This window comes from Anticarsia gemmatalis, chromosome 10 (assembly GCF_050436995.1).
Source record: "Anticarsia gemmatalis isolate Benzon Research Colony breed Stoneville strain chromosome 10, ilAntGemm2 primary, whole genome shotgun sequence".
Lineage (NCBI taxonomy): Eukaryota > Metazoa > Arthropoda > Insecta > Lepidoptera > Erebidae > Anticarsia > Anticarsia gemmatalis.
The window spans coordinates 5,890,608-5,903,965 of record NC_134754.1 but is presented as its reverse complement, the minus strand read 5'-3'; the positions used below and the strand labels follow the sequence as shown (position 1 = coordinate 5,903,965).

At 37.5% G+C, this 13,358-nt stretch overlaps 2 protein-coding genes across 3 annotated transcripts in view; one reads left to right on the top strand and one right to left on the bottom strand.

The window, feature by feature from the left end:
- The window catches only part of Su(var)3-3 (lysine-specific histone demethylase Su(var)3-3), a 233,573-nt gene that overhangs the window by 94,491 nt on the left and 125,724 nt on the right, over positions 1–13,358 (top strand). The gene's annotated exons all lie outside the window — the stretch shown is intronic.
- Tollo (Toll-like receptor Tollo) lies at positions 3,379–8,049 on the bottom strand. The gene has a single exon (XM_076119117.1). The coding sequence runs from the start codon at positions 7,768–7,770 to the stop codon at positions 3,949–3,951; it is 3,822 nt and encodes a 1,273-aa protein (XP_075975232.1). The 5' UTR covers positions 7,771–8,049; the 3' UTR covers positions 3,379–3,948.

Genomic DNA, 13,358 nt, shown 5'->3' with positions numbered 1-13,358 from the left:
TAACGTTTCATCGGTGCTGTAACAATCGTAAAATAAATTCTCTACGCCTTCTCAGAGCTCTGATTAATGTTGTACACAACGCGGCGTCGCGTTCTTATTTTTTTGTTCACCTGTGTGTTATTCTCTAGCTTAATTTATGGAGGCTGGCGTCGGAGAACGCGACGTAAGCTTGATGCTGCTATTTCTGATTGATGCCACTCAAAGTTTTCAGAAACTGTTCCCTGACAATTATACAAAACAGCAAAATTTCACGTAGCGAACTATATCATTATAAATAATCACAAAGAAGCAGAGATTCTCAAAATTATAGTGTTGTGCATCGCTAACATGTAAATTAAATTTGACGTCGTACATTTTGATGTGCGTATGTTTTACATCACTTTGTGTGTTGGCGTGAATGTGTATGGGGTGTTATTAGTATGGTTTGAAGGCAGTTGGTCTTCGTTGACCGCAGTATGCGTTTACTCGGTGTCTGCGGCCGGACGGCGAACGTTACCCCCGCGCCCAGGTGGATGGACTCAATGAGCTACGAAATATATGAATTAACCGTCATTTATACTCTACCAATTGTCTATGTCTATACTTACATAATATCTTTTTTTATATAATAATGAAATATTGCTTATTTTCATTATTCCTTGAATAAAAAAACTTCTATAATTCCATACAAATTGCATTCCATAAAACATATTCAATATGAAATTTCTAATCAAAATGCATATTAAAACCAATTTCATATACATGTATAAGTACTGCGTAGAATCGATTCAGGAAAACTATTTATTTTATACTGATTGTTACGCGGCGCGGCGGTGTGACTCTCGAATAAACATAAATTCAACGCGTTACGCCTTCAAACAGTACTCGTGTAAGGAATGCTTTGGTGTATTTTGCCCGTATTCAAGAAATTAAAAGACATTATGTTGTAATAATAATGTATTTCATAAAATACGTCATAGAATTAATACTAGTTCTATACGAGATATAAATATTTTTTGTAAAATTTTATAGAATACTCTGGAATCTTGTTTGAGTCCTATAAAAATGTATTTTTAAATTTTCTTGTTTAAGTTTCTGATGAAACTGCATTCATATTAAATGAGATATTAATACCAATTGGATGTCCTATTTAGTACTATTAGTAGTACTAATTACTGTTTCTTAAAAAATAAAATTTTCCTTTTTGTTAAACCTTTTGATATATCTTGATAGTCGAATAAACTGTTACTAGCTGCGACCAATTTTAAATTAGAACATGTTTAAACGAATTTCGCATAAAGGTAGCCTAGAGAAATGATTAAAATTAGCCCGATAAATCTTTTCATGTTAGAAAAGTGAATGAAAAACAATCGAAAAATTTAATTAATCTGTGTGTTACGTTTTAACTAAACAGCTCGACCGCTTTAGCTGTTATTTCGTCAATATGATATAAAATCATACGCGGAGAAAAACTAGTTGGATTTTAATTCCTTATAAGACTTATTCTTAATCGTCCCCATTTAGCTGCAAAGCTGTAGTTTATGTTTAAGAAAAACAAGTTTCCTCACGAAATATTAATGCAAGAGAATTAATCTAAATTTAAATACATAACATTTTATTTTATGCCAACCGACGCCATATTTCGTAATTATAAATTAAAAAAACATCCCTATTATTTAATCATTCGTAGAATAACCTCTTTCAACCATTAACTGCGAGATCACACTGATAAATTATTCTCAGCGTGTATTGGATAGCTTGACATTAATTATTAACATAAATAATGTTCACCGGTACAAAGGCTTGCAAATCGAATCAGATTACAAGGTGTAAACGCGCTATCCTTTTGTTCGCGCCTCCAGTTGTTTCGCACCTACTTAGGTGTACGGAGTGAGAGCTCGTTACCTCAGATTGAAGGGCCGCGGTCGTCGGCCGGATCCCCACAGATCCTGTGGCAAAAACTTCGCATGCCCACGCCTCTCCACTTATGTCTGCCTATGAAGATTTGTTCTCATTCCGTTGGAATGTTCCCCACTGATGAAAGCACCACTTTTAAACTTGTTATTGATAGTAACCGCCTTCATACATTCCTGTTTTGTGACAGTGTAGCCATGTTTATTGTTCATAAATTCATTAAATTATGCCATGGGTTTAGTAACAAAATTATGCCGTACTATGATTTATTTTAATAGTAATTTAGTGTGTGTATTTGAACTTTAAGTGCGGCTCTTTTGAGGAAAATGTATTACTATTTGATTTTTGTTTGTAATTAATGTATTGAAAGATTTGTTGAACTTATTATCACATATTAACAAGTTTCTAGTAAGAACGTGAATGTGTAAATATTGAAGAATTATATTTCGCTAAATAATGTAAACGTTTCTATGCGTAGGTTTCTCCTAACACTGCACATTCTTGCTAATTGCCATGTTTGTCCTATGTTAATATTGACTCGTATTAATATATTTGCGTGTGTTACATTACACGCGAAAACTGTGGGGATTATATTTATGTGTTCGTAATATTTATTAGTAAGTTTTGAATTATAATAACTATTGTGTGTCTATTATTACATACATACATATGCGGTTTATATAAATTGATATGCCTATTATGTTATTCATTGTTTTTTCTTTTCCTTGCATAGGTGAATTAGAATATACTTGATATGCAACTTCATCTATTTATCAATCGATTTCATTTATTGTCTAAGACGTATTAAAAAACCTAGTTGGTAATCTTTAATTTGTACCAACTTATATGCACAAAACCTCAACGTTTACTTTTTTTTATTGAATCATTTACTCCAGCCTCTCGATATGGTCACATTGGACATTCTAATTAAAATAAATTAATTCCGATTTCAAAAAGGAATACCTATTTATATGCAAATTGCCGGTCATGGAGTGAAGCTGCGTAAGGTGCAAACGAAATGAAGTGGAACAATTATTATCAGATGTCATCTGCGATAAAAGACCTTACATGTTTTTTTAAATGCAACTTTGTTATTATATTTTCAGTTATACTCTAGATAGTTATATTCTAGTTGATAGTGAAAATCTAATAAGAACTCTCGGAATGTTTTTATCTATAACGAGATTTGCCAATGATATCTAACTAGATTTAGTAAATATGTAAATTTTCCTTATTCCAATTTCGTATGGTTGAATGGATGCATTTTAATATATCGCTTATAAACATGTACAAATGGATTTGTTCTATCTCTGGACCATGTATGCAATAGTATATAAATAATATTATATTATAAAATTATTATGTTTGTAAAGAACAATTCATGTAAAGTTTTATGTGTGTGCATGTGTACCTAATTTCAAAGTGTGATCATGATCTGGGGGAATTTCTTATGGATTCATAAAAGAAACTTTATTTATATTTTGAATTGTATTTTATTTTTCATTTATATTTTTCCAATTGCATGATTTTGGATTAGGTATTTCCACAATAAATATTCTTTTAGATCAGACTACGATACAAAATATACATTGATGCGATATAAAATGAACGCTAACTATATCTAATTTTATCACAGATTGCGGCAATATTGCCATTTTAATTAATAGTAGTCGGCAAGTCTTGCCCAACAACACAGCCTAAATAGGCCTAACTCATACATACCTACCTAACAGTTTATACATCGATTCAGTTAAGCTCAGATCACATAAGATGATTGACAAATTACTACAAAGTCATTACAACAGTTATTTAAAAACCTAATATTGTAAGACATTAATTTTGCCAAGACAGTTAATTAAACATATACAAAGTTAAGACATTATTTACACTACTATGACTATAAGTACTTTTAATTATGTACAGTTCATAAACACTAACCGACTAGCCATCACAATTATTAAACATTACGGTCACTCATTTTAAACGTCTTAAGATCACTTCATTCATGTTTTATACCACTAAATTCACAGAGAGTTTATATTGTTTGTTGACACTTTACACATGGACGGACATGGTACGAGGGGACGCACGGGGCGGCACTTGGTGACTCGTGTGGGACGGGTGTGGGGGTAGGACGGGATGCGCTCCATGCACTGGAGGCTGTGGCAGCATACCCAAGTGATTCCTCGCGTGGTGGTGTCTGTGCATAGGCAAGCCACCGCCCGCTCCGGGACTCGGCACTCCGCGACACCTCTGGTTGTTTCGGACGTCGGGCAACGCAAACTTCAGCTTTTCCCAAAACAATCTATCATCCGCATGAAGGCACTTATTCGTTTTCAAATACAGTCTTATATCAGGATCGAGATCCTTGTGAGGCACTTGACCTAGTAACACTACAATCAGTCTTTTCCGCCGGTCTCTCAACACTTGGTGAAGAGCCGATTTTAATTCGTAACGCACCCACTCACATCTTAAAAAGTTTTCACTGAGAACCATGATTGTGCGACGTGAAGATTCAACAGCCTGTCTTATCTTCTCCGGCACGTGGGCGGCTAAGTCGCGGTAATGTAGGCAAAGTTTGTAGGAAGGGTCACCGCGTTCTAACATGGGCGCTAGTTCCTCGGTGACCCATACTTCATCTTTAGAACTATAGCATAAAAATGCATCATACATTTTTTCTGAATCTTCTCTGTCACTCGCTCTGTAGAACAGTCTTACGCCGAATTTTGAATGGAACCACACGCGTATTTCTTGTCTGAATACAAATATGATAACACTCACTAGCGACACAATTAGAAAACATCCCAAAGTAGCAATAAGCAGTGGTATGTAGTCTTGTACTTCTTCGCTACTTATAATCGTTCTCGTTGCAGTTAAATTACCATTTATGCTGTTGTTTATACTTGGCACACCAGTGCAAAGAGTGCCATTTTCATTTGCAATTTTAAATCCAGATTCTGCATCATCGAACATACTATCGTTGAAGACGGTCATGTCGGTCGTATTGCCTTTAGAATATATGCATTTGATGTCTGACAGATCCGTTATTGAACTCACTCTCTTTGTCCATTCGCGGAACATTTCCGTGTATTCGCAGTCGCAAGACCATGGATTATACGAAAGTGTTATTTCTGTTATAGCTGGATTGATTTGCCACACTGACAATGTAATAAGTCTGTTATGGTGGAGGTGTAATATTTTTAGCCTTGCCATGTGATTGAACATTTCTTTGCCTATATTTTTTATCTTGTTATTGTTTATGTATAGCTCACGCAAGTTGTCCAAGCCATCAAACTCTTGTCCTTCAATGGTCGTTAGGCTATTGTAATCTAAATGAAGCACTTCCAACTCCTTTAGTCCGTTAAATGTTCTATTGTGGATAGTTTCAATACTTGACGCATTCAAGTACAATATCTTCAATTTTCTTCGGCCAATAAAAGCATGGCTTGGTAATACTTTGATTTCATTACCGTCGAGGTATAGTTGCGTCGCTTCCATTGGTATTTTTTCAGGCAGCATATTCGTGTATCCAGAATTGGCACAATCGACGACGTTGGCCGACCATGACGGGTCGTGATAACAAGTGCAGTTGTTTGGGCATGTCATTTCACAGTCGCAGGCGTCAAAATCGCAGCAATGACACAAAGCGTGGCAATGAGACTCATATTTGCACAAAAACTGATGCGGTGCAGCTTCGATTAAAGCCACATGCGCGTTCCCGCGGCTATAAAGTAATTTACAGTTGATGCTGTCTAGATCCATTAACTTTGGCTGTGTTCTAGCTCTGTTACCAGTGTTTATTTTTTGTAACCAATCCATTGTGCAATCACATTCCAACGGGTTGCCGCCAATGAAAAACTCTGGCACTGATTTATCCTGTGGCACAGCAGATATCCTCAAAGAATTCGGGTCTAAGCTTGTAATTTTATTGCCATATAAATCCACTCGTGTTAAATTTGGTTTCTTGAAGAAAGTGTATGATTGCACTTTAGAGATTAAATTATCATTTAAATACAACATCTCCACAGAGTTCGGTATTGCACTTCCAGTTATTTCGGTTAACTTATTCGAACTGGCATCGAAAGTACTGAGTGATAGTTGCGATTCAATCTCAAAGTAATTTCCAAGTTCAGCGATCCTGTTAGCGTGAATATCCAGCCACTGCAATCCAGTTGGGATCATCGCATAGTCAAACCATTCCAATCGGTTATCAGAAATGTTCAACCATACTAGATTTGGCAATTTTGCAAAAAGTCCCCCGATATCTGTCAAGTAATTTCCGTCTAATCTTATTGCTTGCAAATTTATGTTTGCATCAAATGCACCAGCTTCGATTTTGTGAATTTTATTTCTTGATAAATTCAAAATTTTCAATGATGTCATTTTATCAAATACGCCCTTGCTGATGTTGCCAATATTATTCTCCGTCAATCGGAGTCCGTACATCTGCTCCATAGTCATGAATGATGCATTTTCAATACTGACTATCAAATTTTCACCCAAGTCTAATGTTTTTAATTGTGGTATTTCCTTTAAAGCAAGAGGAACTTCATCTAATCTGTTTCCGTTGATATGTAGATCTTGCAAGGAAGAACAATTGCGCAATGAGTGTGGGTGTATTTTGGATATGCGATTACTGTCTATAGACAAAACCGATAGCACTTGCAAACCCATAAAGGCATAGCTTTCTATATTGGTTAGTCTATTGTTCGATAATGTTAATGTGTGTAGATTACTCAGTGAACTGAATACATTTTCTGGAATGTGTTCAATAAAATTATCCTGCATTTTTAGTATTTGCAAATTGTGCAAGTCACGAAATAGAGCTATTTCCATCTTTGATACTCGGTTGTGAGAAAAGTCCAGATAAACAAGTCTCTTCAATCCGGAGAAAGTAGAAGTATTGATCCAGTCTGAAGTTAGTTCGTTGAATGACAAATCTAATACTAGAAGTTGCGTTAGATCACTGAATAATCCTGGAGCGAGAACTGTAATCGTGTTGTTGTTTAAATAAATTTCTTTGAGCTCTTTTGTATCACTGAAGAGTTCCGGTGGTAAACTTGTCAATTGGTTGTCAGAAAAGCGTATTGTAGTCAATGAAATGAGGCCTTCTAGGGCACGGTCTGCAATTGAATTTAGTCCATTGCCTTGAAGATATAATTTCTGCAGTCTTCGTAATCCTGACATTAGATTTGGTGGCAAAGTGTCAATAACATTCCTGGATAGATCCAACACTAGTAGATTATCGCCACATTTTTCCGACGGGTGACGATGCGCTGAGGAAAATTGAAAATGACTAATATCTCTCATTCTATTTCCAGTCATATTCAAATATTCCAAATTCCTCAACGTACACAAAGCTCCTTCGGGAAACACCAGCATATTGTTTTCACTTAGGTCCAATCTTTCCAAGTTTTGCACATCTCTGGAAAACGCACTAGGTGTTATTTCCAATGACATTGTTGACCAATCAGTATTGTGTGTTCTAATGGTCAAGTTTCTTAATTCGCGCAGGCCGGTGAATGCGCTATCAGACAGGTTCCCAATTTTACAATATTCTATGGTAAGCTCGCGCAGTTCAACCAACTGTCGGAAACTGCCCGGAGCAAGTGAGCTTTGAAAGAACAAGGCGTCGCTACATTCGAGACGTAATCTAACTGTTGGATGTGGTTGAATTGCACTAAAGTTTGTATTTTCCAATTCGCTGTTGATGGTTCTTAGTCTACATTGTAGTGCTACTCCTGAGCCATCGTAGTCCGTCATCCAGCCACACTCATCGGGAGCCTGGTACCTCGTACCCGCCGATAAGGATGCGCCCCTCACAGTTAAAGTGGTGCTTAGCACCAAAACGGCGCACGTAAACCACGTAACGTACATTGTTTTGTTTTCACTGATAGCACTTTGTATTACATAGTTTTAATTATCATAATGTCGCACAAAATTCCCACATAAACATCGTATCATCTGTGCACTAGTCCATTCTATATCACCTCGGAGCCGAGTACTTCACTAGTCGAACCGGCCACTTAACTCGTTTCTCGCGAGAGCACTAATTGGACGGGATCGTGCGTCCGCAACCTATTGAGTCGTGGTGCACGTGACGCGAGCGACCACGCAGAGGTCTGGGGTGGAACTGAGTCGGAGTCGAACCTGCGGTGCGCTCGCGCACAAGGCCGCGCCGGTTCACGCGTTCCAACAGGTAAATTCACGAGCAGAATTGAAACGTAACAAGCGCCCTAAAAGTTCTTCCGCCACAAGCTCTATCGGTTTTGTGGCAGAGCTTGTCAGAAAAATATACTGAACGCACACAGACGCGTGCGGCACACAACACCATAGAACGAAACCGCTTTTTGTAGCATTCAAGCAAGCTTTCATGCGGTGCGTGTGAGCAAGACAGAGGGATGTTTGCGGGGTAAGCGCGCATAACTTGGTGGGGGCTTGAGGCAGCTGGCCAGGTAGTGCGCAGGCGCACTGCCGCAGTCGCTGCTTGTTAACACTCCCGTTGATAGAATTGTATTGCAGACATTTGATGACTGTTGACATTCTGTTTACTCACTATTGTTAATAAAATTAATGGATTTCTATTGTTACTCTAATAAACTACCGCGCTTATTACGCATACGGCATAAATTAATTGACTGATTGACAGATTCTGCGACTAACTTATTTTATATTGGTATAATAGAAACCAACCTATTATGAGACATTTTTACCTTAAAGCCAATTTAAAATGAATTTTATGAAGTACGTAAAATGAATTTGAAATTACATCAAGTTCAAAAATGTTTAATTTATCGTACATTTCTTACCAAATTTGCAATGAACTATGTATTTGCGTATTCTTTTAACGAAGTGTAAATTTAAAGAGTTATGTGTTTTTTTTTTGTATATTAAAACTAAAACCAAAATACGTATTTGCAAAATTACAAAATTGCATTGCTAATAAATAAATATCTACGCTATCTTATATATTTTGCCCGGTTTGTAAATTATACAGTATAATTTACAAACTGGGCAAAATATATAATTTACAAAACGGTAGGAAATAACACCAATTTAATTCTTTATAAAATATTTCCTGTGTTACGCACGCAAGATTTCAGATTCCCTTGCATATTACTTGTCGAACAAAATTGCCCTTTCCAGGTATTTTTGGGCTAATCACCCTTTTATTTCAGTTAAACGATTTTGATATAATTCCCGCTATTCAGCCTCGAACCTTTCATCAAATTAAACATCTGCACATTATGCATTTTGTGTAGCCACCAATTTGTTCAAAGCCGTTTGATTTAACAAATTGTGTCGATGCTAATGTTAGATTAGATCCTATGATTTGTCCTAATAACTTAAACGTTTTATTCTTACGTGTTATTACGAACTGTTTTAACGTTACGGATCCCGAATATTTCTTGCCATTTAAGTAAGAATGCCACGTTAAATGTTACACTCGTAAAATCGATATGACGCATCTGTTTCTATTCTTTCGATTCAGATGCTAATTGTTGGGCTTATTTTACACCTGCTATTGTGCAAAAAATGTGCCTGCCGTGTCCAACGAATTCTGTCTTTTGCGCGTAAATCATTTGACGAACAATATAGCACCATTATTCATTTTATGATTACTTATAAGTAAAAACTTGTTACTAGGTACTCAGTATCTAACTATCTGTAATCTACTAGCTGAATGCTTTAAAGTAATGAAAATATAGTAGTTGACGATAAATATTCTTAATCTGGTGTAATAAATGGTCATGATCATAATTTTATTTGGTGTCGGGATGATAGGAGAACGTAGCACGTCGGTCGCGGGGCACTATTTATGCGAGGTGTTGTGGCCGCGATCCCGAGGCGCCTTGCTATATCTCAATTGCAATAAATTATCTCCTTTGACACGCGAGAAGCGGAAAATTTGCAATCGCAGCAGTCGAGACCATAGAATTCGTATCTCACCTCCTTTATGTAAACAGCGTAAATGGCTTAGTAATAGGAATCGCATCCGTCCCACTATGACACCGCCTCGATATTTCACACCGGGTCCCACGGCCGTTTGTCCAGATCGCGCCTAGAGTCCTGCAACAAAAGACCAGCGGGGGTCCTCTCCTTCGACTTTTTGTCATAAGTGTCGAGGCGTTTCTTGGCCAGGTTTATAAAAGAATAGATTGGCGGTAAATTGTTGGGTATTGTGGCGCTATTTAATGTGTATTTGGAGGGCTGCATCGGCTGTTATAACAAAATATCGGTATTCAATTTACCATAGCGCATGTCGACGCGCAACTGTCCTGGTTGTTGGATTGTCTGCGTGGGCACGCGATGCTTTGATGTGGGTCACTTGCTTCAATGATTCACCTGAAATAATGGCTTCTAAGTTTAACTGTATGCCCTATTGTTACCATATACTTGACAATTATAATGCTCGTGAAAGACTAAGGGCTCAGTAGGAGCTCTTTAAAAATAAGAAAATCTTAAAACCGTAGAAGCTGCCTTATCTTTGCGTGAGATATGTAGATGTACATATGTACAATGTATCTTCCGTGAATAAAGGGGAACAACCAACGTAACATGTACAGCGTCGATTTTTATTTCGTTTTATCAGCTGAGTTCATCGGTGTGTAAAATCATTCCTTAGTCGATTTCCATTATGTTATTAATTTTTGTAATTTCGGTACCTAATCTCCGGCGACAGGTCCGATACCGACGCGACACTTATCTTGGTGTCGGCGGACACATATAATCCATTAAGTCGTCATTTCCACGCGGTTGATCATTCCTCAACCACGCGTCAAACCCGCCCCCAGACCGACGCGCGCCGTATTGTTCGCTACCGCTTTATCTCGCCTCCAATGCACCAAGGACTTTTTCAATCCGACACATCGAACTCAATGTAGACCTTAAAACAACAGGCACAACATCTATAACTATTCGATCCGCGTCCGTCGAGACTTTATCCTTGTCGACTAATGGACTAGTTTGTTATCTAATCGGGTACACGGCGGACCTATTAATAATTTCCCACATAATTTTCTAATTAACGTCCTGTCTGGCGAACGGTCAGGCCTCTGGATACACGAAAACGGAAATGACGTAGAATTAGGGTTAAGTACATACAGTATTTATCAAAGTAATTTATTTGTGAACAGTTTGAGGAGTTTGTATTCCTATTAACATTAATGACTAATGACATTTGTTTTTGTTTCAGGTAATAAACATTAGGGATTACAAATTCTACAGAACCAGGTGAGCTAAAACAGCAAAAACTATAATTACGAATTGTAATGTGCAGATTGTGAAACGCCCGCAAATATATATTTAGTAAGACTGAAAGTAATACCGTGCCTACGAAATATGTTTTTCAATGTGGTCTTTGCTAAAATGTTTCGTGATCCTACTTAATCCTATTTACGAATGAAGTAGAAAATAAAATTTAATACCCACATTAAACATTAGGAGTGTTATGTTACCGGGTGTTAACCCCTGACGGGTTAAATTGTAGCGTGTAAATTGAAGAGATTTTACACGTGAACGGAACCCTTAGTAGTGCGTCAGATCGAGACACGGGCAATTTGGCGCGAGAGAGCCAACGTGGGTTTATTTGTTCGCTACGGCACCTGGCGATCCAGAACCCACGGGGTGTGGAACATTAGTGTTATGGAGCAGTATTTTTAATATTTTTTCTACGGCAGAATTATAGGCGCAATGCATTAGGGCTCTTTCAATTTAGCCGTATCGTGTCGGACCGCAGCAGTGCCGAAACGGTGCGTTTGTCGTACGGTGCACGGACGGTCATTTGTTTTCATACAAATCGCACGGTGCGGCAACAGTGCGGTGTCGGTACCGAGAACGCACGACGACAGGACGGTAACGTCGCAAGCTCCACGTGTTCATTTCGCTGTTGAATAGTGCGGTGACTAAACGTGACAGCTAATTTCATTGAATTTTCATGTTTATTATTTGCTTAAAATGGATGATATAGACGTGGAAGAATTTATAAATGAAATTGAATTATTGAGTAATTCGTAGAAACATTCTCTTGACATTCTTAAGTAATTAAAAAATTTGCTTGGGTCTTGTTTTAACCTAGGATAAAGAATATGGAAATCACCAAAATTACATGTTAATGAAAACATCGGTAGTGTTCTTTTACGGGCGCGGCGTTTTTGTTTCTGTTTGATATTTTTTACAGGAGAGTTTCTTCGTCAGAGTCCATGGCTACACTGCTGTCACATGAATTTAAAACAACACTAACATACAAACGCACGGCAGTCAGATACGCTTTCAATTTAGGCGTTTGGTGTCGGACGGCTAACGTACCGCAGCGGTACGGCAGCGGGCTATAACCAGCGGCACGGTTAACGTGCGGCAGCCGTACGACACGAAACGTCTAAATTGAAAGAGCCCTTACTTCTTCAGTTGTCCCGATACTACCGTGATGAAGATGTATTTATTTTGTAATTTAATTAAAAGTGTTATTTTAAGCTAAAATGTAAAACGTTAACGTATATAACGTTTTTTTTGTCACTAACTGATTAATTCTTCAGTATTTACTTTTCTATGCTGTTTAAAGTTTGTATCTGTATATACCTCCTGTGATACAAATATTTTAAGCTATAAGTCTTTATAACAACACTCCTTAGCGCTAGGAAAAAATAAAGTAAATTACTCCACGGAGCTTCTGTTCCGTTGCAGGGACGTACGACGTGCCGTCGAATAGGACCGGTTAGATTACGCATTGTCGTGGCACAATTAGAAACTGTTGCGGAACCATGAGCTCACTTTGTTATTTGCAAACAATCGCCGGTGACATCTGCGCCCTTTTCGTCGTCTGTGCTGTACACTGTACAGTGCTCCAGAACACGTCACCGCCTGACTAATAGTCGGTCCACAGCATCTGCTAATTGTGACCCATTCAATTTGACCGGCTTCAAACAAATTGTTACATATTTTAGAACAGCTTTTATAAAAAGTTCGAGCATTACTCTTATCTTTCATTTGTTGACTATTGAATCGCTATTACTTTCGTCATGCGAAATAGGTATGAACATATTTCCTTTTCGTTAAAAAAATCTAGCATTGGAAATAGATTTTCATTGGCAACTAAACTCTACGTGCATATAACCAGTACATTATGCACCTGTTGTATATGGTTAGTACTAATGGTCTTAAAATCTCTTAATCTATAAAAAGTTAGCCGGAAATCACTTTATTTATTATGTCTAACGTCTTATCTTATAAAAGAACAAAACAATCTGTCTGACTTGTAATGGTAACAAGTTTTCGATATTATTTGCCATTGTCTGCTACGAATAGCTCGCCGTAGACGCTGACTAATGATTGATGAATGATTGAGTGACTCATTGATAAAGCGACATACAATTGTTATCGCTATGTGATAGGCTCTTCGCTATCTATTGTCTAAAAGAAAGTTTAGACAAAAGCTTCAACAATATATGTATGCCAGTATCTTCTTG

Excerpts from the sequence above, each read along its gene's own strand:
- Tollo (XM_076119117.1), bottom strand. The coding sequence starts at position 7,770 with ATGTACGTTACGTGGTTTACGTGCGCCGTTTTGGTGCTAAGCACCACT.